General features: G+C 41.3%; 2 protein-coding genes across 5 annotated transcripts in view; both read right to left on the bottom strand.

The window, feature by feature from the left end:
- Positions 1-19,350, bottom strand: part of LOC144592438 (interleukin-6 receptor subunit beta-like) — a 76,948-nt gene extending 57,598 nt beyond the window's left edge. The window contains exons 1-2 of one of the 2 annotated variants that reach the window (XM_078397036.1): positions 19,244-19,350; positions 7,847-7,981 (exon numbers count right to left, since the gene is read on the bottom strand). In XM_078397036.1, coding sequence (XP_078253162.1) covers positions 7,847-7,850 — 4 coding nt within the window. In that variant the 5' untranslated portion in view covers positions 7,851-7,981; positions 19,244-19,350. Of the gene's footprint in view, positions 1-7,846; positions 7,982-18,441; positions 18,538-19,243 lie in introns of those variants that run through there. The other variant, XM_078397031.1, reaches the window with a different exon arrangement.
- A 6,359-nt stretch (positions 19,351-25,709) lies between these two features.
- Positions 25,710-26,960, bottom strand: part of ddx4 (DEAD (Asp-Glu-Ala-Asp) box polypeptide 4) — a 74,074-nt gene continuing 72,823 nt past the window's right edge. For all 3 annotated transcript variants that reach the window (XM_078396949.1, XM_078396955.1, XM_078396941.1), the window contains exon 19: positions 25,710-26,004. In XM_078396949.1, coding sequence (XP_078253075.1) covers positions 25,921-26,004 — 84 coding nt within the window. In that variant the 3' untranslated portion in view covers positions 25,710-25,920. The remainder of the gene's footprint in view (positions 26,005-26,960) is intronic.

Raw genomic sequence — 26,960 nt, 5'->3', positions numbered from 1 at the left:
AACATTACAAACTGCACAGCTGTGCGGTCAAAACAAAAGGAAAGGATTCTTAATTCTCCGGTAAATCATGACATACACTTTTCTAAAAAACAGGAAACAAAACTCAGCTCTTGCCACTGCAACACTAGTGTTAAACAGAAGAACTAAAGTAGAAACAATGCTTAGTTTTTGGACAGTCTGAAGAAGGGTCTCGACCCGAAACGTCACCCATTCCTTCTCTCCTGAGATGCTGCCTGACCTGCTGAGTGACTCCAGCTTTTTGTGATACCTTCGTTTTTGGATAGTCTACATGCTAATAAGAAACAGTCTTCTTCTGCTGGAAATATTTCCCCTTACTTAACACAATTTTCAAGCTTTGAAGCAACATCCTTGTTTCTTGATTATTTCGTTTACCATTTAAATGGATGTATTCCTTAATTATGTGAATGGTGGAGTTTTCCAAAATACATATTAATTTCACCATCAACCACCTCCAGGGTGATAACTTTGGATTGTCCATTGAAAGTTCATAATCTTTTTTTCAGTTTATGAGTTGAGCCAATCCAACAACAGAAAGAGGTGGAGACACAAGGAACTGCAGATGCTGGAATCTTGAGCAAAACAAAAAGAGCAGGTCAGGCAGCATCTGTGGAGGGAATTGTCAGGCGATGTTTCGGGTTGGGACCCTTTTTCAGTTAGAGATGCTGTTTTGTAACTTTCAATGCAGCAGAATGGTGCAAAACGGTGAAAAATATGAGATTTTGGACCCAGTGCAGAATGGGAATACTGCAATAAATTTAGATATATGATGCAGGACACATGCACATATTTTCATCTGTTAATAATTGAAAATCACACAAAACATTCTCAAATTCCATGTCAATATTTCTTAATTATACTACAATTGCAAAAAAACAAGAACATGAAATCAGCCCAAATCATTCACATATAATTTGCTGCATAGACTAGTCATAGAGTCACATAGTGTGGAAACAAGCCCTTCGGTCCAACTTGCCCACACTGACCAACGTCCTAGGTACACTAGTCCCATTTGCCTGCATTTGGCCTATATCTCTCTAAACCTGTCTAATTGCTTCTTAAAATTTGTGATAGTCCTTGCCTCAACTACTTCTTCAGGGAGGCTTGTTCCATACACCACCACCCTTTGTGTGAAAAAGTTACCCCAAAGATTCCTATAAAATCTTTCCCCGCTCACCTTAAACCTATGACCTCTGGTTCTTGATTCCCTTACTCTGGGCAAGAGAAACTGTGCATCTGCCATATCTATTCCTTCATGATTTTATACACCTCTACAAGATCAGCCCTCATCCTCCTGCGCTCCAAGGAATTGAGTTCCAGCCTGCTCAACTTCTCCCTATAGCTTTGACCATCGAGTCCTGACAACATCCTTTTAAATCTTCTCTGCACCCTTTCCAAATTGACAACATCTTTCCTATAACATGGTGCCCAGAACTGAACACTATACTCTAAATGTGGCCTCACCAACATCTTATAACCCCAACAACTAAGTTTGTAAATCCCTACGCTTAGAACTTGGACGATCTAATTAGTGTCTCAGATGATTGAAAGGTTTAATACACAAAAACTATATCCACCTGTGGGAGACTCCAATGTGCAAGTGTAAGATTTAAAACTGAAGTTAAACCATTCAGGGAGTCATCAGGAAATGCTTCTTCATCCAAAGAGCAATTTAAATCTGAAGTTCCCTTCCTCAAAAAGCTACCAAGGCTGGGACAAATGACAATTTTGTTTGCTCAGAGTGGTAGTTCCTAATTGTTTACTAATTCACTGGAACCACATGAGAAACAATGAACTGCAGATGCTGGTTTATACCAAAGAGAGTCACAAAGTGCTGGAGTAACTCAGCAGGTCAGGCACCATATCTGGAGAAAAAGGATGAGTGATGTTTCAGGTCAGGACCTTTCTTCAGAATGCTAGACGTATGAAGAAGGGTCCTGATCCAAAATGTTACCCATCTATTTTCTCCAGAGAGGCTGCCTGACCTGTTGATTTACTCCATCACTTTGTGTCTATCACTGTAACTACTTGTGCAGTATGAAAATATGTTTCAAAGAATCTCAACTCCAGTAAACTAACATTCAACGGAAATCACTCCTGATACACACAAAATGTCAACCATTCTTCTGCCACCATGGATGATGGCTGACCTACTAACTTCCTCCAGCAGTTTGCTCTGTGTTCCAGCTAACATTTTAAGCCATTTTTGCAACCTAAAAATATGTGGATCAGCACATACATTAATTAAATAAATAGAGCAAGGCCCATGCAGAAAAAATCACTAACTAAACCAAATTCCTGCAATAAGCTTGTTTTAGGAGTTTGGAATTATACAGAACAGGTGGAAAAGCAGAGCCAAAGCTAAGATCAGATGAAGATTAGACATGACCTTATTGAAAGGTGGAGGCACAAAATGCACATAGTCTACCCCTGCTCATATTCTCATGTTCTTATGAATACAGTGGATGGCTCAGCAAGGCAGCTGGTAGAGAGCTGCTGGCACACAGAGCCAGAGACCTGGGTTCAATCCTGACCTAGGGTGTTGTCTGTGTTGAGTTCTCCGTCTCCGATCTCCCTGTGACCGAGTGGGTTTCCTCCAGGTGCTCCAGTTTCCTCCCACATCCAAAGCATGTGCGGGTTTGTAGGTTAATTGGCCTCTGTAAAATTGTCCCTCATGAGTAGGGAGTGGATGAGATAGTGAAATAACTTCGACCTCGTGTAACCAATAGTCGGCATGGACTCAGTGGGCCAGACGGACAATTTCCTTGCTGTATTTCCAAAACTAAAACATGTGAAACTAATTGATATAACTAAGCTGAAACAGGCACAGACATTTAATGCAAATATTAAATACGTGGAAAAAGATATTCAAGATAATTTCAAAAAACAGGAATCACGTCACAACTGTGATGTTGTTTGTAAAATGGGGTAATGAAAGGTTAAAATTATTCACACTTTGGTGTGAAGTCCTTATTTTTCCTGAAACACACTTGCCACATACAGGAACCCGAAAGTAACAGCAAATGAAGGAAATGACTTGTAATTTTCACAACAGCATGCCGCATGGCATTATGAGTTCAATGCAGTCCCAATCTTATTATTATGTTTCTGAAGGTATTTAATGTATCTTTTAGCTGTGAGATACAGCATGGAAATTGGCCCTTCGGCCCATCAAATCCACTCTGATCAGCCGTTCAAACCAGTTCAAAGTTATCCCACTTTCTCATCCACTTCCTTCACCCTAGGGGCAAGTTACAGAGGCCAATTAACCTGCACACCTTTGGGATGTGAGAGGGAACTGGTGCACCCACAGGAATCCCATGTGGTTAGAGGGAGAACATGCCAACTCCGCACAGACCGCACCCAAGGTCAGGATTGAACCTGGTTCTGCGGCACTGTGAGGAATCTGTTGCTTAACAAACATTCTCTGTAACATAGTTAACTTAAAGCAGTGAAAACTGATAAAGAATAAAATTCATAGCAAAATATTAAACGGTTATCATCCCATCATTTAAATATGGTGCAGTCATGACACTAATTATAACAACATTCTGTATTAATACAGCACTTCTAATTAAATAAACCCAAAGATTATAATTCAGATTTTTATTTGGAAATTGAAGTGTTGGTGTCAGGCCCATCGTTTATTGCCCGTCTCTAATCGCCCTTGAGAGGTGTTGGTGATCGCTTACTTGAACTGCTTCCAGTACTTCTACAGTGCTGCTGAGTAGGGAGTGAATGGATTGAGATCTAGTGACAGGGAAGGAAGCTGACAGGTTTCCACATCAGGTTGGTGTGGAAACTGGAGGGGACCTCACGGATGATGGTTTCCCATGTACTGCATTGTTGGTAATGGAGTGTGAAGCCAGGGAAGAATCCTGGATGAGTTGCTGGGGTGTATTTTGTTAAAGCCAAATGCTGCAGCCATGGTGGGCCAGTGGGAGAGTGGTTGAATATAGAAGGAGATGGGTGAGATCCCAAACAAGTGCATGCTACGGATAGTATCTTGCAGTTGGTGGAGAGAGGCTCCTTGACAAGGACATCCAGGAATGCAAGCAGTTAGACACCGTTCTTCATTACCACTGTCAATAATCAGCCTGAGGTTGAAAGTTGTGTGACATTCTGAGGAGTTGCTATCATTAATGAGCTTCCCTCCTTGTATGTGCATACTGCATGGATAGCCATTAAATGAAGATTTCTACCGCACTTCAGCCTTTGTGCTAAATTTTTTAATCACCTCGGCAAATCCAATCTTTCCTCAGCGTTAAAATGTTGCAACCTCCCGGACACCGTTGTAAATTTTCTGCGTTAAGATAGCTCAACTTATATTATTTTATATTTTCAACTTAATATGTTTCCAATTTATTTTCTGACTTTGATTGATTGAAAGATGTGGCGTGGAAACAGGCTCTTCATCATACCAAGCCCACACTACATGCATATCTATCGATCACTCGTTCTATCTCGCCCCTTACATACTAGGGGCAACTTACAAGCCAATTAACCTAGGAACCCTCACATCTTTCGGAGAACCCAGAGGAAACCCATGCAGTCACAGAGTGAAAGAGCAAATTCCACACAGACTGTATCCAAGGTCAAGATTAAATCTACCAGCTTCACCATTGTGCTGCCCCTGGTTCTGGGCGTCAGTAACAGAGCCAGCATTTGCCAAGTTTTAAATCCCTTTGAGAAGGTGGTGGTGGCCACCTTCTTGAATTGTTCTGGTGAAGCTACTCCCATGGTGCTACTGGAGTGAAGGAGGTTGGGGAAGTACTTTGCACTCACAGGCTATTAGCAAGGATGTGCTGGTCTCCTGACCTAATGAAATGATAGAGAAGGGAGGTTGAGCCTTGAGGTTCCAAATTGAGGTTCCAATACACAGTTTTTTTCCCGACTAATGCCCAAAGCCCACAATGTAAGGTTATTTTGAGCTTTCAAATATGTTCAGAATTTATTTGATTTGCACAATAGTTACACCACGCAACACAATGAAAGGTAGCCTTACGTAAATGGAACAGTAATTCATTTAGACTATGCAGTTATAACATATAACATATAACAACTACAGCATGGAAACAGGCCTGTCCGGCCCTACCAGTCCACGCCGACCATTCTCCCTGACCTAGTCTCATCTACCTGCACTCAGACCATAACCCTCCAATCCCCTCCTATCCATATACCTATCCAATTTACTCTTAAATAATAAAATCGAGCCAGCCTCCACCACTTCCACCGGAAGCCCATTCCATACAGCCACAACCCTCTGAGTAAAGAAGTTCCCCCTCATGTTACCCCTAAACCTTTGTCCCTCAATTCTGAAGCTATGTCCCCTTGTTGGAATCTTCCCCACTCTCAAAGGGAAAAGCCTACCCACGTCAACTCTGTCCGTCCCTCTCAAAATTTTAAAAACCTCTATCAAGTCCCCCCTCAACCTTCTACGCTCCAAAGAATAAAGACCCAACCTGTTCAACCTCTCTCTGTAGCCTAAGTGCTGAAACCCAGGCAACATTCTAGTAAATCTCCTCTGTACCCTCTCCATTTTGTCGACATCCTTCCTATAATTTGGCGACCAGAACTGCACACCATACTCCAGATTCGGCCTCACCAATGCCCTGTACAATTTCAACATTACATCCCAACTTCTATACTCGATGCTCTGATTTATAAAGGCAAGCATACCAAACGCCTTCTTCACCACCCTATCCACATGAGATTCCACCTTCAGGGAACAATGCACAGTTATTCCCAGATCCCTCTGTTCCACTGCATTCCTCAATTCCCTACCATTTACCCTGTACGTCCTATTTTGATTTGTCCTACCAAAATGCAGCACCTCACACTTATCAGCATTAAACTCCATCTGCCATCTTTCAGCCCACCCTTCCAAAAGGCCCAAGTCTCTCTGTAGACTTTGAAAATCTACCTCACTATCAACTACTCCACCTATCTTAGTATCATCTGCATATTTACTAATCCAATTTGCCACACCATCATCCAGATCATTAATGTAAATGACAAACAACAGTGGACCCAACACAGATCCTTGGGGCACTCCACTAGACACTGGCCTCCAACCTGACATACAATTGTCAACCGTTACCCTCTGGTATCTCCCATTCAGCCATTGTTGAATCCATCTTGCAACCTCACTATTAATACCCAACGATTTAACCTTCTTAATCAACCTTCCATGTGGAACCTTGTCAAATGCCTTACTGAAGTCCATATAGACAACATCCACAGCCTTGCCCTTTTCAATTTCCCTGGTAACCTCTTCAAAAAATTCAAGAAGATTAGTCAAACATGACCTTCCAGGCACAAATCCATGTTGACTGTTTCTAATCAGGCCTTGATTATCCAAATAATTATATATATTGTCCCTAAGTATCTTTTCCATTAATTTTCCCACCACAGACGTCAAACTAATAGGTCTATAATTGCTAGGTTTACTTTTAGAACCTTTTTTAAACAAAGGCACAACATGCGCAATGCGCCAATCTTCCGGCACCATCCCTGTTTCTAATGACGTTTGAAATATTTCCGTCATAGCCCCTGCTATTTCTGCACTAACTTCCCTCAATGTCCTAGGGAATATCCTATCAGGACCTGGAGACTTATCCACTTTTATATTCTTCAAAAGTGTCCGTACCTCCTCTTCTTTAATCCTCCTAATTTCCATCACTACTCTACTTGTTTCGCTTACCTCACATAATTCAATATCCTTCTCCTCGGTAAATACCGAAGAAAAGAAATTGTTTAATATCTCCTCCATTTCTTCCGGCTCAGCACATAGCTGTCCACTCTGACTCTCTAATGGACCAATTTTATCCCTCACTATCCTTTTGCTATTGACATATCTGTAGAACCCCTTGGGGTTTACTTTTACATTACTTGCCAAAGCAGCCTCATATCTTTTTTTCGCTTTTCTAATTTCCTTTTTAAGATTCCTTTTACATTCTTTATATTCCTCAAGAACCTCATTTACTCCCTGCCGCTTATATTTATTGTATATCTCCCTCTTTTTCCGAACCAAGTGTCCAATTTCCCTGGAAAACCATGGCTCTTTCAAATTATTATTCTTTCCTTTCCACCGAACAGGGACATAAAGACTCTGTACTCTCAAAATTTCACCTTTAAATATCGTCCATTTCTCTATTATATCCTTTTCATAAAACAACAATTTCCATTTCACTCCTTTTAAATCCTTTCTCATCTCCTCAAAATTAGCCTTTCTCCAATCCAAAATCTCAACCCTTGGTCCAGATTTGACCTTCTCCATAATGATATTGAAACTAATGGCATTATAATCAGTACTTTTGCGGGTGCATGCATCTACAACTGGTAAATGGGTGGAGATCAGGTCCAGAGGACTTTACTCTCCAAGTGTCTATATTTTTCTGCAAATTGAGTTCAAAATGGATAAGCATGATTTATCAGCCAAAAAACTGCCAAAAGTGAAAGAACTAATTTAGGGTCAAATAGGATGCAAATTTTGAGGCTAAATGTTATGTTAAAATATGTCTTATATTGTTTAATACAGGCTGTTGTATAACAGTAATTAAATTTCTCTAATTGTCCAAAAGATTATGCAATCTCTGAATATGAGCCTTGGCATCTATCATTGAGATGTACTTTCTAAATGCTTTCTTTAACCCACCCCCCCCCCAAACGATTTACACAGGATTTGTTCACATCATAAAAATACGTGTGTCCAATGAGACAATCATTTAAAAAAACAGAAAACGCTGCAAGCACTTTGCCAATGCAATGAATATCTGGGACAGGAACAGACAGGTTAACTCTTATGTAACAACTCTATAAAACTTACACATTGTTGAAAGGTTCGAAGTGTTCTTGTCTTAAGACTTCTGTGGCGTAATATTCCGGGATCATCAAGAACCATTTCAGTTCGTTAAAACTCAGAACAAAATATGTGAGAAATGGAGAGCAGGTTCAGGAACATCTGAAAAAAGAAAACACATTCATTTTGCGGAGTGTGATCATTTGTCAGGATTGAAGTGCACGATGAAAGATTTATATTGGCTTATCTCCTTGTCGGATGTGGACTGAACTATTTTGAGTTTCCAGCATTTTCCTGTTTTAACTTCAATATTTCCAGCAGTGGCAGGGCTTTTCTTTGATAAAAGGAAATGCAGACATAAACCCATTGACCACCCTGAATTTCATATTCTGTACTATTTATTTATTTACATCACATCCTACACATATGAACTGCATGGGAAGATTATATTTCCCCAAATTAACTAAGAGAATCAATGAAATAAGAACAGAAAAATGATGAAAAAAGTTAACATTTCAGATCCAAGAATTCTCATCAGACAGGATCAGTAGTTTAGCAAATGGCAGTATTGTGAATCATTTCCAAAGATGCCACACATATGTCATGGAAACTGATGTAGCCATAATGTGTTTAACCGACTTTATGAAACCAATGTACAATATGTAAAGATTAATATCAAATGAAAATTACATGTTAAATCCAATTTCTTTTATCTTTTGGATTGTGCTCAAAACATTTTGGTATTATTCACAAATGATTTCAGTTAGAAAGAATAATCAATAATCATCAGTAAGGAAGAATAATCCTTTCAATAACATTTTTATCTTTTGAAATCATCATTATCCTACTCCATATTTTTATATTTCTTAACTCTGCATTTTAACATTTATAAGCTGGTTTGAGTGCACATCTTATAACAAGTTTAGAGATACAATTTGATAACAGGCTCTTTGGCCCATCGAGTCCACATTGACCATTGATTACCTGTTCAAACTAGTTATCCTATTACACACTAGGGGTAATTTACAGAGTCCAATTAACTACAAACTCGTATGTGCTTTGAGATGTGGGAAGAAACCAGAGCACCCGAGGATGATTGAATGATACTGTATTATCACATGTGACATGTCAGAGTGAAAATCTTTATTTTGCCTACCAAACACAAAGAATGCCAAGGGTCGCCATGTATAGGACGCTGACAAAGTTACAAAGTAATCCCCTATGGTCCCTTATTGTTATCGGCAGCTCCCCCCCCCCCCCCTCCACACACACACATCGGATCCCTTTGTTCTTGGTGGCACATCCTCGACTGATCTCTGGCACCCATCGCTGTCCCTTCCGACCTCAGGCACCCACCACGGCCCCTTCCAACCTCAGGCACCACCGCGGCCCCTTCCAACCTCTGGCATCCACTGCAGCCCCTTCCAACCTCAGGCACCCACCGCGAGCTCATCCGACCTCCGGAACTCACCGCGAGCCCAATCACAAGGAGAACGTGCAAACTCCGCAAAGACAGCACCCGAGGTCCCTGGCGCTCTACCGCTGTGCCAGTGTGCCACATTGCCAATTATTATGGAATACTATATAGAATTGACCGTGATTTCTAAAATTCATGCCAATGTTTTCAAAAGTCCAAATGATTTAGCTACTATACTGGTTTGGAAAGGTAGAGGCTTGGTTCTTCTTAAAACTGAGCAAGGAGAATTGGAAGTTGGAAGTTGGAGTGCAAAGCAAAATCAAGACAGATCTGGATGGCTAAATGTTTTAAAACGCAGATTCATATCACTCTTAACAGAGATTAACAGTTTAATTTTAAAATTGGAAAAGAAGAATTCAAACCTGTTAAAGTCGCATGTGTTACAAAGTTTTATATCCAGATTAATTCAAAGTTAGAACAAATTTGCTAGAACCAAAGTAACTGTAAAAAATTAAAAGGCAAGGTCATTTACAGAGATATGAACTCCTGTGCAATTTAGTTTCCTTACTTATCTCAAAATATGCATACTCATCTCCCAAGTATATTATTGTTCAATTAAATGTACTTTCCAGGCATTTCTCTTCGTAAAAAGATTTAAAAAAAATATGATCCATGACACGCCCGTGGAAAGTTTGCCATTGTATTGGAGGCATTAATTCGTGAGATGCTCTTTGGCATACTGTGGTGTTTGTGTGATCTTTGACTGGAGATTTCCTTTAAGAATTTAATTCAATGAGTTCAGGATGTTTTCTTCAATGCACTTTCATTTATGATATTTTATTATTCAAACACTTTGCCAATAACCATCAGGAACAGAAGGACATTCAGTTCAGCTTTTGGGAAAACGAGAGATCAAAGCTGATGAGGATGTATATTGAGATACTTAATGCACGCTCAAGTCAGCATGAAATCTTACATGGGGGAGTCCAGCTACGAACTTGCTAAAGGGCCGTCCCAGTTTGCCGATTGTTAAGGCGACTGCCGGTGACTAGGCTGTCGCCGCACGTTTGACGGTGTGTCGCGGGCATGGCCGTGAGTCGCGGTGTGTCGCGGGCATGGTCGTGAGTCGCGGTGTGTCGCGGGCATGGTCGTGAGTCGCGGGGTGTCGCGGGGTGTCGCGGGGATGATCGTGAGTCGCCATGTATCACGGGGATGGTCGTGAGTCACGGTGTGTCGCGGGCATGGTCGTGAGTCGCGGGGTGTCGCGGGGATGGTCGTGAGTCGCCGTGTATCACGGGGATGGTCATGAGTCGCGGTGTGTCATGGGCATGGTCGTGAGTCGCGGTGTGTCGCGGGGATGGTCGTGAGTCGCGGTGTGTCACGGGGATGGTCGTGAGTCGCGGTATGTCGCGGCATAGTCGTGAGTCGCGGTGTGTCGCGGTGTGTTGCGGGCATGGTCGTGAGTCGTCTCCAATGAGTCGTAGCAGACCTCGGGTGGTCGCAGAAATTTTATTCTGTTCTAAATTTTTCGGCGACAGCTGGCTTGACGCCAATGGACGTAGCTTGTCGTATCCTGTCATGGGCGCTGTCGTAGGTTGTTGCCAGGTGAATTTGGTTGTCGCTGGTGCTGATCCACCTTTTATAAGAATTTTGTTTGTTTGAATCAAGTAAATTTTGACCAAAGATTGATGTTTGAAGTTATTATATTTCATAGTAGTTTCTCATGGCATCTCTTTCAAATATTTTAATTTCATTTATTTTGACCAATAAAAAAATAAAACAAAATAAAACAAAATCAAATAATTCAGATAATAATTTCAGATGCTGGTTAAACCGAAGACAGACACAAAAAGCTGTAGTCAGGCAGTGGGTCAGGCAGCATCTCTGGAGAAAAGGAATAGGTGACTTTTGAAGAAAGGTCTCAACCCGAATAATCACCGATTCCTTTTCTCCAGAGATGCTGCCTGGCGCGTTGAATCACTCCAGCTTTTGTGTCTGTCCCAGGTGTATAGGTTAATTGGCTTCAGTAAAATTATAAATTGTCCCTAGTATGTAGGATAGTGCTAGTGTATGGGATGATCGCTGGTCGGCGCGGACTCCGTGAGCTGAAGGGTCTGTTTCCACGCAGTATCTCTGAAGTCTACATGTCCCAAAATGACCACTTTGCGTAAAGCGGGAAATCTCCATTCTTTCATGGGTCAGGAAAGTATCGTGAATGAGCACCTTGTGTGGATCGACGTTGCTGTCGAATAGTTTTTTCTCATGCGTGTTTGTCATGCAAGGCGGCCGAGCAGAGCACGGCAGTCACTTGTGTAGGTGTGTAATGGTCGATTCTAGATCTTGCCATATATCCGCCCTCGGGAAATGAAACAAAGACATGCTGCATCCGAGTGATAATTCCACCCCGCCCACAATTGTCAAATGGATGAATATTGTGTGAAATGGGAACTGTGTTTTCTCCTACAATCCTTGTGCCTTTTTTGTGAAATAGATATACTGACTGGTACCATTTTCTTATCGTGGGTCGTCGGTTGTCATAGCTTGTCGTCGCCTAGGTGGTAGGTTGTCATAGCTTGTCGTAGGCATTGTCTTGGTCATTGTCGTAGACATTGTCGTAGGGTTAAAAAAATGGAAGGTTTTTCGGCGATCTGCTACGACTTTGACAGTCGCCGGCAGTCGCCTTAAAAAAGCGCCGAAGTAGGACAGGCCCTTAAGTATTTGGTTGGGGAGGTGAGCACCTACCCACTCCAGCATGGAAATGCAGGCCAAATCCAACCCATCCATAATGCAGAAGATGTTAACCAGCGTCTCAGCTTACACAGTAGAACACCCAAACGCCATCCAACAAAGAAAAATGTGCTGCACTCGGACCTTACACCACTGCCCTGTGACCTCGAGCTACTGCACCCATGACTCTGCATTCCAGTGTTGGAACGAACTTTGAGATCATCAAAGAAATTCTACATATTTCAAGGAAAATAAATTCTGACAGTAATCAAATATGCAAGTTCCAACAGACAACCACTGTTGAAAGGATTAATAGGTGCAATTTAATTTCATTGATGAATGTGTGTGTGATTGTGGGGTCAGAAAAGTCAGCAGTGCCCCAACCCAAAACATCACCTATCCATGTTCTTCAGAGATGTTGCCTGACTTTTAGTTTAGCTTAGTTTCCAGATACAGTGTGGAAACAGGGAGCATATTGATCGGTTTCATCGCCGATTGATTCAGTAACTCGAATGCCCAAGAACATAGGAGGCTGCAGAAAGTAGAGGACATTGTTCAGTCCTGTCCTCCTCAACATCGAAGGGATCTACAGGATGCATTGCTTTAACATGCACCTTATATTATCAAAGACCCACACACTCACATCACTGCTACCATCGGGAAAGTATGGGAGACTGAGAATTTTGGTCTCCAGGTTCAAGAACCGTTTCATCCCATCAACCATCAGGCTCTTGAATAGGGTTGCCAACTTTCTAACTCTCAGATAAAGGATAAAAGGTGACATCACCGCCTGCGCCCCACGTGACCTCACCCAGCCAGCGACCACGTGCTCCCGCTCCACCAATGGCGGCCGCCCGGGCCTGGAGGCGGGTTGCTATGCAACCTCCGTTGGGCAAACACACTCGGCCCGCTCCCTGACCACACACCATTAGCCTACACTGTCCGGGCCTACAGCGGCCCCCGGGCCTAGTGTCCGGGCCTACAGCGTCCCCCCTGGGCCTAACACAGGACAAGGGCTGTCCCATATGGGACAAACAAATTTAGCGCACTAATGAGCCTGCAAACCTGCAGCAAGTTAAAATTTCATTGTTCCGTTCCTGGAGCAAGTGACAATTAAATACTCTTGACTCTTGAATTTTTAACTAATGTACTAATTTTCTTTTACACCTGTCTCATTAGAATCTTAGTTTTCGAGCATTTCTGAGAAGTTAGTTGTGTCCTTTTTCATGATGACAGAATCAAAGTATTTATTTACTTGCTCTGCCATTTCATTCTTCCCCAGAATAAATGTTCCCAGTTTCTCTTTGTAAAGGACCTACATTTGTGCAAACTTACCTGAGGTGTATAATTAATCACCAAGCTAGTTAATTGAAAAGGAAGGAGATAAATGTTTTAAATGGAGGATATAGACATAAAATACTTGAGTAACTCAGCGGGACAGGTAGCATCTCTGGAGAGAAGGAATGGGTGATGTTTTGGATCGAGACCCTTCAGACCGATGTCAGGGGAGAGGAAGATACATAAATAAGGAAGTATAAGGTGTGAAACCGGGACAAAGGGGATGGAGATCAAAGACAATGTAGAATAGATCACTGTTAGCTGGGAGAAGGTAACAACAAAGCAAACACAGATAAAATGTACTCAGAGACAGTCAGACTGGTTGGAGAACTGGGAAGGGGAGGGATGGAGAGAGGGGGTAAGCAAGGGTTACTTTAAGTTGGAGAAATCAATGTTCATAACACTGGGGTGTAAGCTGCCCAAGCTTTAAATGCAGGGTTTTATTTGAAAATGTAATCTTTTGGGCATTCATTTATGGTATTAGGTCTCATTGGCCGCAGTCGCAGATCTAAATTCTCAAAAAGGTAAGGCCCACTTTGCTGTATACAAAATATTTACTGACTTGCTCTGTCATTTCATTATTTCCCATTATAAATAGTCCCAGTTCTCATTGTAAGGGACCTATATTTGTCCAAACTAATCTGTTTTGTTATTTACTTGTAGAAATCTTGACATCCACTATTGGATTGTTTGCAAGTTACGTCTCATCTATCTCTTGGTCCGTATTTGCAGAGTTCTCAACTGCTTCCTATCCTCAAATTCTGATGACTTCATCTGACTCCTCTGTGTATATATTATTGTCCTTACTTTTTCTTGTTAACCATGGCTGGATCACATTTCCTTTGGGGTTTTTGTACCAGAAATAAATGGGTAACTGTTCCAGTTCTTGGATGTGTACCTTAAATGTTAACCATACACTAGACCATACACTATTACTTCCTTTTGACAGTGAATGTGACCTACTGCACTGAAATATCAGATGAGACAATGGCAAAAAAGGACTTAGATTGCATAGAACACTCTTCAATTGTACTTCTAATTAATTCCAATGAACTATTCTTTACAATATTGTAGAAGATTGTTAGGCAAACTCTGTGCCGCAGTGATCAACAAACAGTGACAGACAACTGTTGCATATTTTGGTTTAATTGAGGGTTACATTTTGACAGTTTTATGGAGAATTCCCTTATTCTTAGAAATGCCGCAGTGAGAATTCTTCTCTCCACTAGAGATAGCATGAGGAGACTGAACTGAACTTAGCATCTGAAAAGTAACACCTCTGACAGTGCTGCATTCACTCAGTATCAACCAAGATTTTGAGTTCAAATTTCTGGAATGGGACTTGAATCCACAACCTTCTTACTCCAGTACTGTAAGTAGAACAGGACTTACAGGATTGGAGTACGTATCAGAGTGCAATAAATTTAACTAAGGTGTTATAATTAATCACCAAGCTGGTTCAATGAAAAGGAAGGAGAAAGAAGTTTTAAATGCTGAATGCTATTTGACTGGAAATGTAGTCTTTGGGCATTCATTTAGGACACCTGGTCTCATTTGCCACTAACACAGATCTAACTTCGCAAAAAAGGAATACAACCTTTGCTGTACGGGAAGATATCGGCAAATAAGTTTAGAAATAAAATTTATTTCATTAAAACAGCATCTGCCAATGATAAAAGAAATACATATAAATAACTGCAGGAATAACATTTTAAACATTGAAACATTTTCTTTTGTTCTATATATTTGCAAAGGCAAGTAACATAATGCAGACCATTTATATTAAACTTCAGAACAGCAAGCATGAACATAATTATATTTATATTGCCTTATGCTGTACGTTTAAGGGGTTGCAATGCTCAGAGTAACTCAGATATTCGGTTCCAGGACTGGAACGTGCTGTGTTATTTACAGTTAATACTGGAACAATCTCTTTTGTTAGAGATTTCACCTCAATAAAAATGCGTCAGGTTACTTACCATGAAATATAATGTCAGATGACATTAAATATTGCTGATCAGGGTACCAAAGACCACAAAGTTACAGAGATTGTTCAAAACAGTTTTTCTATGTACGATTATAATACACACTGACACACAAAATCATCCATGTCATATTTAAACTATTGAAATATCAACACGTGATGGATTAGGGTGTGGTTGAACACATGTGGTTTGAAAATGTGGTTTCAGGCTTCATTCACGAGCAGCGTTTGATGCATGGGCAGGGATAATTATAAAATCTCTAAGCTTCCTTATTTGAACATTGCCTTTAATCTAATAAAATATATTAATATGTTTTAGAGAAATTCACTCCAGAATTTATCCAGAAGTATGGAAAATCATCATCTAAAACTGCACTTAGTGAGATTTTGATAAGGATACTCGGCACATCAGTGAAGATGCAGAATTTATACCTCAGTTCCAAAAACCTTCATCAGAATTGGGAGAGAGGACAGGTTGTGCACTGTTATAGCAAAGCCCAATGTGTCCTGAGGAGTCTGCACCATTGATAACATCCATGCTCAAAGCCAGGCTGATGCAGCTTGTGCTCTATCTCCTCTTCTTCTCAACTGTCCTGAGTGCCATGTGTATGTGCTAATTAATTAATGAGAACCTTTTGACTTCTAATAGCTATTTTCATCATCTAGAATTCTAGACCTTAACTCTCGCTACTTCCATAATCTATCCATGGCTTCAAATGGACAATCGTCCATCACTGGGTGTTTGCAACGCTCCCATTTGAAATGGTCTCACCAAACAGGTGTTCCTGTTTGCAGATTTCATTATTGCATGAACACATTGGATTGCTTGCAGCATTTTATCCCTCAAATATACAAAATACTACAGGCCTGGCACACACAGATTAGTGTGCAAAATTAGGCACAAGAGATTAGTGTGCAAAATTAGAGCACATGGTATTGGGGGTAGGGTATTGACATGGATAGAGAACTGGTTGGCAGACAGGAAGCAAAGAGTAGGAATTAACAGGTCCTTTTCAGATTGGCAGCAGTGACTAGTGAGGTGCCGCAAGGCTCGGTGCTGGGACCCCAGTTATTTACAATATATATTAATGATTTAGACGATGGAATTTAATTTAACATCTCCAAGTTTGCGGATGACGCAAAGCTGTGTGGCAGTATGAGCTGTGATGAGTTTGCTATGAGGATGCAGATGATTTGGATAGGCTGGGTGAGTGGGCAGATGCATGGCAGATGCCGTATAATGTGGATAAGTGTGAGGTTATTCACTTTGGTGGCAAGAACAGGAAGGCAGATTATCATCTGAATGGTGTCAGATTAGGAAAAGGGAAGGTGCAACAAGACCTGGGTGTCCTTGTACATCAGGCACTGAAAGTAAGCATGCTGGTACAGCAGGCAGTGAAGAAAGCTGATGGCATGTCGGCCTTCATTGCGAGTTTAGGAGCAAGGAGGTCCTACTGCAGTTGTACAGGGCCCTGGCGAGAACTGCACGTGGAGTATTATCTGCAATTTTGGTCTCCTAATTTTGGGGAAAGACATTATTGCTATTGAGAGAGTGCAGCGTAGGTTCACCAGGTTAATTCCTGGGATGGTGGGACTGACATATGATGAAAGAATGGGTTGACTGGGCTTGTATTCACTGGAATTTAGGATGAGAGTGGATCTTATAGAAACATATCAAATTCTTAAAGGATTGGACAGGCCAGATGTAGGAAAAATGTTCCCGATGTTGGGGGACTAAACTTATTTTCAGTTGAGAACCATTCATATTAATCAGAAATTTCCCTGCAATGCTCTGATTTCATCCCAAATCCCAAGGATCTGCTGATCAGCTACTCAATGACTGTAAATTGCCCCTTAGTGCAGATGAATCACAAAATAATTAAAAGCAGAATTGATGAAGCTATGAGAGAATAAGTTGCATGGATACAGAGAAACAAGAGGGGGAATGGAACTGATGGGATAGCTCTGCTGGGAGCTGGCATGGATTTGATGGGCCGTATAACAGTATAACAGTATAACAGAGCTTTATTTGTCATTCGGCACCAAGGTACCGAACGAAACTACATAGCAGTCATACAAAAAAGAACACAAGACACATAACCCCAACACAAACGTCCATCACAGTGACTCCAAACACCCCCTCACTGTGATGGAGGCAACAAAACTTCCACTCTCTTCCCCACGCCCACGGACAGACAGCTCGTCCCCGACCGACCCGCACAGTCCCCGCAAGGGGATGGAAGTCCCCGCGGCCGAGTAGCCTCATGGCTCATTGTTTCTGACTAGAGCAGAATAATTATTTACACTGGCACAGCCAATATTTGTCCCTCTTGACAACATTACTAAAACAGATTATTTTGATCATCATCATCACATTCCTGTTTATGGGAGCTTTCTGACTGCTCCATTCATTCTAAAGCAATTGTGCTTCAAAAAAAACATCCTTTGGCTTTGGGGCGCTTTGGAGTCATGAAAGGCATAATAGACCTGTAAACATTTCTTTAAGCATTGTCCGGTAGATATTAACTATGGAAATATAGGATAAAGCTTCGCTGTTCCACCTGGGGTGCAGTACATTGGCTTAGTATTGTACAGAAAAAGTAAAATATGCTGGAATGCCGAGCAGTATCAAGAAAACTATCTGGTGTGGAATCTTCAGAAAGTAAAATCTTAGAGGATGCTCTTTCCGATACAAAATCTGGCCTCCATGCAATTATAGATCCATAACAATATTGTTGATCATTCCCTATCCTCTAAAATGGACCAGCAGTCTAGTTCAGTGCATTCGAGGCATAACAAAAAAATCTAGGATTTGGATCCACATCCCGAGCTATTTTTTGATGAATAAAGCACGCCAGTGCATTGAAATCAACATCAGTGCAACGTTAAACGAAAACCGATGGCATTGTATTCAGCCCGAAAGCAATTCAATCACTGCACTCCAAACAAATGTCACGGGGAAAATGTGCGTTACTAATCTGCACTATCATTAGACAACACCAATGCAAAACTACTGACCTGAGAAACAAGGATTTTCTTAGGGTTTGTCGAAAATCGGGTGCATATAAAGTACAAAACAGAGTTTAGAGTTCAAAAGGGTGTCAGTTACCAGGCGAGAAAAATAAATTGCGTTTCCATAAGGAATAAGTACAGTACCTTTGATATCCATGCGGGAAAAGCAAACCGTGCATCTTCGCAAGTAGCAACACGAAATAGGATTCCTGGGAAAGCACCAACAGCAGAACTCTTTCAGACGCTACTCAAGCAGGCTGAGTGTAGAAAAGTGAGGAAGTCAGGGAAATAAATGAGTATGACCAATAATGAAAGTTTGATGGGGGCATTGGTCACTCGATGGATTCATTCTTCTCGGACCTCCAGGGAACTGGTTGGATACATTCCATAAAACCAAAGAGTCAAACTATCAAACTGTCAGTTCTCGTTTATTTAAACAGTATCTCTTCCATATTTCGCTTCCTGATGCATTGCAGATTTTGACTTGGCGATTTTGACTTGGCGTGTTCGATAGAAATAGATTTGATCTGATGCGTAAGGAAGATGATGTTTCCAAATCAGTTAGTTGATGAAAAATGGGAAATTAAGTAATAAATGATTTAATGATGGGAGTTTAACAGTTCTCTACAATCAACTGAATTACTACACTCTGAGACCAGAGCATGTCTACACCCAAGAACAGAAAAGATTGAATGCTTTTAAATGTATTTTATTCACAAAATGCTGGAGTAACTCAGCGGGTCAGGCAGCATCTCAGGAGAGAAGGAATGGGTGACGTTTCGGGTCGAGACCCTTCCTCAGACTGAAGAAACGTCACCCATTCCTTCTCTCCCGAGATGCTGCCTGACCTGCTGAGTTACTCCAGCATTTTGTGAATAAAATACCTTCGATTTATACCAGCATCTGCAGTTATTTTCTTATATTAAATGTATTTTAGGATTGTTACCTTTAAGACGACAGTTAGACACCCCCTTGACATCGCGGAAGTCTCTTGGAAGATATCCCCGCTGTTTTTTTGTGGAGTTTCAGAATTTCGCCCCAGCAGGAATTAAGTATAGATGACATGTTACTGCGGCTTGGAAGGGAAGCTTGGAGGTCATGTGCTCACGTGGAAGAAATTATGAATTTGGGAGACGCCGTCAGAGTGATCGAGGCAAAAAATCGCAGCGATCTTGTGATGAAAGAGATAGCAAATGATGAAATCGGGAACAAAAAAAAGCAGAACACTGGAAGTATTCAGCAGGTCAAGCAGCATCTGTGGAGACAAATGGTCTCGGTCGATATTTTGGGAGAACGCGCATTAGGACAGAGGAAAATGTGTTGTGTAGCAATATGGGGGGGGGGGGGGGGGACAGAGACTGATCGGTGACACATGGAACCAGATTTTGGGGGGAGGTGATGGTAAGGTTGGACAGCTGGAACCGAATGGGGGGTAAGGGAATGGAATTGGTGAACAGAAAAGCGAAGTAGGTGGATGGGTAAGCGTGTGTAGAACAACACCGGGAGCGTGCATGACCTGTAATTAGAAAATTCAATGTTCACACCATTGGGTTGCAAGGTGCCCAATCAGAATGTGAGATGTTGTTCTTCCAATATGTGTTTCGCCCCATCATAGCATTTGGGGAAGGCAGAGGACAAACGGGTCATTGTGAGAGTGGGAAGGAATTAAAATGGTGTGAAATCAGAAGCAGGGTGGCCTGTATAAAGAGCGCACAAAGCTCTTTCTGACATGCAATTTATTTCACCAACGTTAAGGCGGTTCCATCGCGACCACTGAATAGGATTTTTCCAATTACAGATTCCCCCAAACCCTCCCGTATTCTCCTCCCAGTCACATACACTTTTTGTACCCCTTGTTCATCCCACCCAATTCCATCTGCTCATTATCCCCTCTCCAACTAGTCCCACCTTCCTCAAGAGTCTAAAAGCTCCCAACGCGAAATATTCTCCAGGGATGGTGCCTGACCCGCTGTGTTACTCAAGTCGTTTTTAAAAAATCTAGTAGCTGCAGCTCATTTCCCCACCTGTCATCTACCAGCTTCTGCCCCAGCCACAACCGCCCCCCCCCCCCCCCCCCCCCGCTTCTTTTTGTTCAATAAACTGCCCCACAACATATTGGTGTTAATCTATGCTAAAGATTGCCTGGTTTTAAGTGCCGTAAGGTGTACCAATGAAACACTTTGCCCAGAATGCCAAGCTTCAGGCATGTTTCCATAGTTGCGTTCGTCCATGTGGAGAGTAAATCTTCTCACTCCCCACATCGAATACCGTGGAAACGCTGAAGCACCAGCACTCCTCACTGCAGTCTTTCAGATGCCTTTCTAGACGTATTTACATGACTGCTGGAGCTAAGCTCCTTGTCTAAGATAATGTACAATGTTTGAGGGAGAGAAAATATGTCATTGATAATGTCAGGAACAAGTGGCTACTCTTTAGACTTGAGATACAGCATAAAAACAAGTCCTTTGCCCCACTGAGCATTGCTTACCCCAACACTGATTCATGGCAGAAGACAAAGAGTTACAATAAAGGGGACTTTTTCTGGTTGGCTGCCAGTAACAAGTGGAGTTCCACAAGGGTCAATGCTGGGGCTGCTGCTCTTCACGCTGTATATTAATGATTTGGACAAGGGGGTTGAAGGCTTTGTGGCAAAGTTTGCAGATGATACAAAAATAGGTGGAGGGGCAAGTAGAAGAGAGAAAGCAGGGATTCTGCAGAAAGATTTGGATAGATTGGGAGAGTGGGCAGAGAAGCGGCAGATGGAATATAGTGTAGAATCATGCATTCCAGTAGTAGGAATAAAGGAATAGACTATTTTCTAAATGGGGTGAGAACCCAGAAATTGGAGGTGCAAAGGGACTTGGGAGTGTTGGTGCAGGATTCCCAAACAGTTAATCTGCAAGTGGAATCGGTGGCAAAGAAAGCAAATTCAATGCTAGCATTTATTTCAAGAGGGCTTGTATACAAAAACAGGAATGTAATGTTGCAGCTCTGTAAAGTGCTGGTAAATGGAATATTGTGAGCAATTTTGGGCACCATATCGTAGGCCGAGTTACTCCAGCTTTTTGTGATATCGGAGGATGTGCTGACGGTGGAGAGGGTCCAGAGGAGGTTTACAAGAATTATCTCCGGAATGAGTAGGTTAACCTATAATGAGCATTTGTCAGCACTGGGCCTGTATAACATATAACTACAGCATGGAAACAGGCCTGTCCGGCCCTACCAGTCCACGCCGACCATTCTCCCTGACCTAGTCTCATCTACCTGCACTCAGACCATAACCCTCCAATCCCCTCCTATCCATATACCTATCCAATTTACTTTTAAATAATAAAATCGAGCCAGCCTCCACCACTTCCACCGGAAGCCCATTCCATACAGCCACAACCCTCTGAGTAAAGAAGTTCCCCCTCATGTTACCCCTAAACCTTTGTCCCTCAATTCTGAAGCTATGTCCCCTTGTTGGAATCTTCCCCACTCTCAAAGGGAAAAGCCTACCCACGTCAACTCTGTCCGTCCCTCTCAAAATTTTTAAAACCTCTATCAAGTCCCCCCTCAACCTTCTACGCTCCAAAGAATAAAGACCCAACCTGTTCAACCTCTCTCTGTAGCCTAAGTGCTGAAACCCAGGCAACATTCTAGTAAATCTCCTCTGTACCCTCTCCATTTTGTCGACATCCTTCCTATAATTTGGCGACCAGAACTGCACACCATACTCCAGATTCGGCCTCACCAATGCCCTGTACAATTTCAACATTACATCCCAACTTCTATACTCGATGCTCTGATTTATAAAGGCAAGCATACCAAACGCCTTCTTCACCACCCTATCCACATGAGATTCCACCTTCAGGGAACAATGCAGTTATTCCCAGATCCCTCAGTTCCACTGCATTCCTCAATTCCCTACCATTTACCCTGTACGTCCTATTTTGATTTGTCCTACCAAAATGCAGCACCTCACACTTATCAGCATTAAATTCCATCTGCCATCTTTCAGCCCACCCTTCCAAAAGGCCCAAGTCTCTCTGTAGACTTTGAAAATCTACCTCACTATCAACTACTCCACCTATCTTAGTATCATCTGCATATTTACTAATCCAATTTGCCACACCATCATCCAGATCATTAATGTAAATGACAAACAACAGTGGACCCAACACAGATTCTTGGGGCACTCCACTAGACACTGGCCTCCAACCTGACATACAATTGTCAACCGTTACCCTCTGGTATCTCTCATTCAGCCATTGTTGAATCCATCTTGCAACCTCACTATTAATACCCAACGATTTAACCTTCTTAATCAACCTTCCATGTGGAACCTTGTCAAATGCCTTACTGAAGTCCATATAGACAACATCCACAGCCTTGCCCTTATCAATTTCCCTGGTAACCTCTTCAAAAAATTCAAGAAGATTAGTCAAACATGACCTTCCAGGCACAAATCCATGTTGACTGTTTCTAATCAGGCCTTGATTATCCAAATAATTATATATATTGTCCCTAAGTATCTTTTCCATTAATTTTCCCACCACAGACGTCAAACTAATAGGTCTATAATTGCTAGGTTTACTTTTAGAACCTTTTTTAAACAAAGGCACATGCGCAATGCGCCAATCTTCCGGCACCATCCCTGTTTCTAATGACGTTTGAAATATTTCCGTCATAGACCCTGCTATTTCTGCACTAACTTCCCTCAATGTCCTAGGGAATATCCTATCAGGACCTGGAGACTTATCCACTTTTATATTCTTCAAAAGTGTCCGTACCTCCTCTTCTTTAATCCTCCTAATTTCCATCACTACTCTACTTGTTTCGCTTACCTCACATAATTCAATATCCTTCTCCTCGGTAAATACCGAAGAAAAGAAATTGTTTAATATCTCCCCCATTTCTTCCGGCTCAGCACATAGCTGTCCACTCTGACTCTCTAATGGACCAATTTTATCCCTCACTATCCTTTTGCTATTGACATATCTGTAGAACCTCTTGGGGTTTACTTTTACATTACTTGCCAAAGCAGCCTCATATCTTTTTTTCGCTTTTCTAATTTCCTTTTTAAGATTCCTTTTACATTCTTTATATTCCTCAAGAACCTCATTTACTCCCTGCCGCTTATATTTATTGTATATCTCCCTCTTTTTCCGAACCAAGTGTCCAATTTCCCTGGAAAACCACGGCTCTTTCAAATTATTATTCTTTCCTTTCCACCGAACAGGGACATAAAGACTCTGTACTCTCAAAATTTCACCTTTAAATATCCTCCATTTCTCTATTATATCCTTTTCATAAAACAATTTCCATTTCACTCCTTTTAAATCCTTTCTCATCTCCTCAAAATTAGCCTTTCTCCAATCCAAAATCTCAACCCTTGGTCCAGATTTGACCTTCTCCATAATATTAAAACTAATGGCATTGTGATCACTAGACCCAAAGTGCTCCTCAACACATACCTCCGTCACCTGACCCATCTCATTTCCTAACAGGAGGTCCAACACTGCCCCTTCTCTGGTAGGTACCTCTACGTATTGCTGCAAAAAACTATCCTGCACACATTTTACAAACTCCAAACCATCCAGCCCTTTAACAGAATGTGATTCCCAGTCTATATACGGAAAATTGAAATCACCCACAGGAGTTTAGACAAATGAGAGGGGGGAGGGGGGGGGAAGAGACGGGACCCAATTAAAAGCAGAATAGTGAAAGCCTTGGATAAAGTGGATGTGGAGTAGGAGTTTAGGACGAGCGGTCATAGCCTCAGAATTAAAGAACATTCTTTTAAGAAGAGATGAGGATAAATTTCTTTAGTCAGAGGGCGGTCAATCTGTAGAATTCTTTGCCACAGAAGGCTGTGGAAGGCAAGTCAGCAGATATCTTTAAGGCAGAGAGATAAATTGCTGATGAGTACTGGTGTCAGGTTATGGGAAGGCAGGAGAATGGGGTTAGGAAAGAGATAGATCAGCCATGGTTGAATGGCAGAATAGACTTGATGGGCCAAATAGCCTAATTCTACTCCTATTCCTTATGACACTAGCACTGCCCTACGCACTAAGGACAATTGTATTACCAAAGTCAATCAACTTACAAACCTATGGAACTTGAGTGTGGGAGGAAACCAGAGCACACAGAGAAAACCCGTGGGGTCAGAGGGAGAACGTACAAACTCTGTACAGACAGCACCCGTAGTCAAAATCAAACCCAGGTTTCTGGTGCTATACGACCACTATTAAAATGCTCCAAGAGACTACATTTCATTAAGCAGAAAAACTAAACCGCTGGAAGGACTCAGGTGGTCAGATGGCATCGGTGGAAGTAAAGAGTCAACCTTTTGGTTCAAGACCTTTGACACCACACACACTGGTTAAGCCACTGAATGCCTCCAGCACTTGTTTGATCCAGATTTTAGAGCCTTTATTTTATTCATTAAAATAAATGTAGCAAATAAGATTTATAAAGTCAGATTAAGCACCTGCTGAAACCATTTTTAAAGTTTTATTCAACCCGTACCCAATTTCCATTCATTAAAAAAAAACTATAATCAATCTGCTATTTTCACCTGCCTATACTCCTATTACATTAGTAGGACAGGCAAAGCTTTTTCAAGGCCTCATGGTGCTTCAGCTGGAATGCAAACTCCTGAATGATGCAACTGCATTGTACTATTATTATGGAACATCTTTGCAAAGTACCAGAGTTGGGGGGGACACTAAATAAATGGTTGGGTATCGAAGAGATCAAAATAGTACCGCAGAATTTTCCAAATGTACACGATCTAATATATATTGGATAATGGTGCTTGTGTTATTTCTTCTGATTTATATACACATTTATGATTCTGTACATGAATTTTAGCTAATGTCAAAAACATGTGCTCATTCACATGCCTAGAGTTTAATATCATACTTCTGCTTCTGATTTATTTTCTTACATAACTTGATTCTGAAGGTGGACAAATTCAAAATCTGACAGCAGTAAGAACTAACTGTTCTTAATGGTGGCTGCAGAGGAGACAACTATCAGGCAAAAAGATACATAGTATATACGGCAGTCCCATAAATATTGATTTCTCTCTTTCCTGGGTTGACATTTAGTCAATTCAGCAGAAATCTGTACCCAAAAGTGATATTAGACCACCAGTGCAGCCTCCAATTCAAAAGATTGTCCATGTCAGGCATGTTACACACCTTGCAGAACTGGTTCAGCTGCTTTAAAGTCTGAATTTGCACTTTGAATGCTCAAGGTGATCTGTAAAAACTATTTAGGGTTTTAATTAGTTATACATTACATCTCTGATCCATGTCCCTTAATACTGCATTATCAATAGCTACAACTTCTAATAAATATTGCTCTCCAGAGACTTCACAAGAAAATAAGGACTCCAGACATTTAGCTTTACAATTTACTTAAGCAATTGTAACCTTATTCCTCCCCCCTCCCCCACATACAGATAACCAAAATAAATAGATCAACATTGTAATATTCGACCACTGTGATACAACTTAAATATGAAAACAAATTTGCAAATACAAGTTTAGAAATTAACTCCCTACAAAACAAGTGAACAATGAAAAGCTTGTATAACCCTTAGTGGACATTGATTTAAAGTTCTAAATGTTAATATTATTCCCATACATCTTCATTTCCACCATAGGTCACTGGTGCATTTGCTTCAAAGCCACTGAAGTTTCTGTTAACACCCAAACCCTATAAGAAAGAGAAAGGAAAGATCAGTCATCATTGGTGTACAATTCAGACTGGTGAAAACATACATTGATATCTTGAATTACAACAGATGCATAGCAATGACTGACATGCAGACATACCGAGTAACTAATTTGAAGTAATGGAAAGTAGAAATTTCAGTAATAACATTAGTTTGATCAAGTGTTGACAAGTTCTCATCCTGGACTTACGCGACAGGCATTGCACATTAACCACAGAAATAACCCAATGCATTCTGGTTTTGAATCATTCTTACAACACAAGATACTGAATTTCATGAAGAGTTACATTTTGGAGAAATTTTTGATTTCCATCCTGTTTGTGCACAGCATGCCAAGTTAATAGCGATTTTCAAGATGCTGTGATCAAACCTACGGTTGTAAGTACAAATACATTCAGCTATTCACTCTGTACAAGAATTTGGAAATGGACAGCAAATGCAGAAACTGCTTCATCCTAACTGAAAGTTGGGAAATGGCTCAAGCAGCCGTTTGCTATCAGGAGATTATAACCTCAGTGATGTACTATCACGTGTACAGAAATACAAATTTGTTATTAGTAAGCATGTTTGAAGGAACCAAATTGAACAATTTCAAATCAATGCAAAGAAGCACAATTTCGGCTTGTTTTCTTCCGTTAAGTCAAAAAATGAAACTAGTAAAGAAATAACATTTCACGCATATTACAATAGACAATAGACAATAGACAATAGGTGCAGGAGTAGGCCATTCAGCCCTTCGAGCCAGCACCGCCATTCAATGCGATCATGGCTGATCACTATCAATCAGTACCCCGTTCCTGCCTTCTCCCCATACCCCCTCACTCCGCTATCCTTAAGAGCTCTATCCAGCTCTCTCTTGAAAGCATCCAACGAACTGGCCTCCACTGCCTTCTGAGGCAGAGAATTCCACACCTTCACCACCCTCTGACTGAAAAAG

Source organism: Rhinoraja longicauda, chromosome 1, assembly GCF_053455715.1.
Source record: "Rhinoraja longicauda isolate Sanriku21f chromosome 1, sRhiLon1.1, whole genome shotgun sequence".
Taxonomy (NCBI): domain Eukaryota; kingdom Metazoa; phylum Chordata; class Chondrichthyes; order Rajiformes; family Arhynchobatidae; genus Rhinoraja; species Rhinoraja longicauda.
Note: the sequence above shows the minus strand (reverse complement) of the source record. Positions and strands in the feature narration are given on the sequence as shown.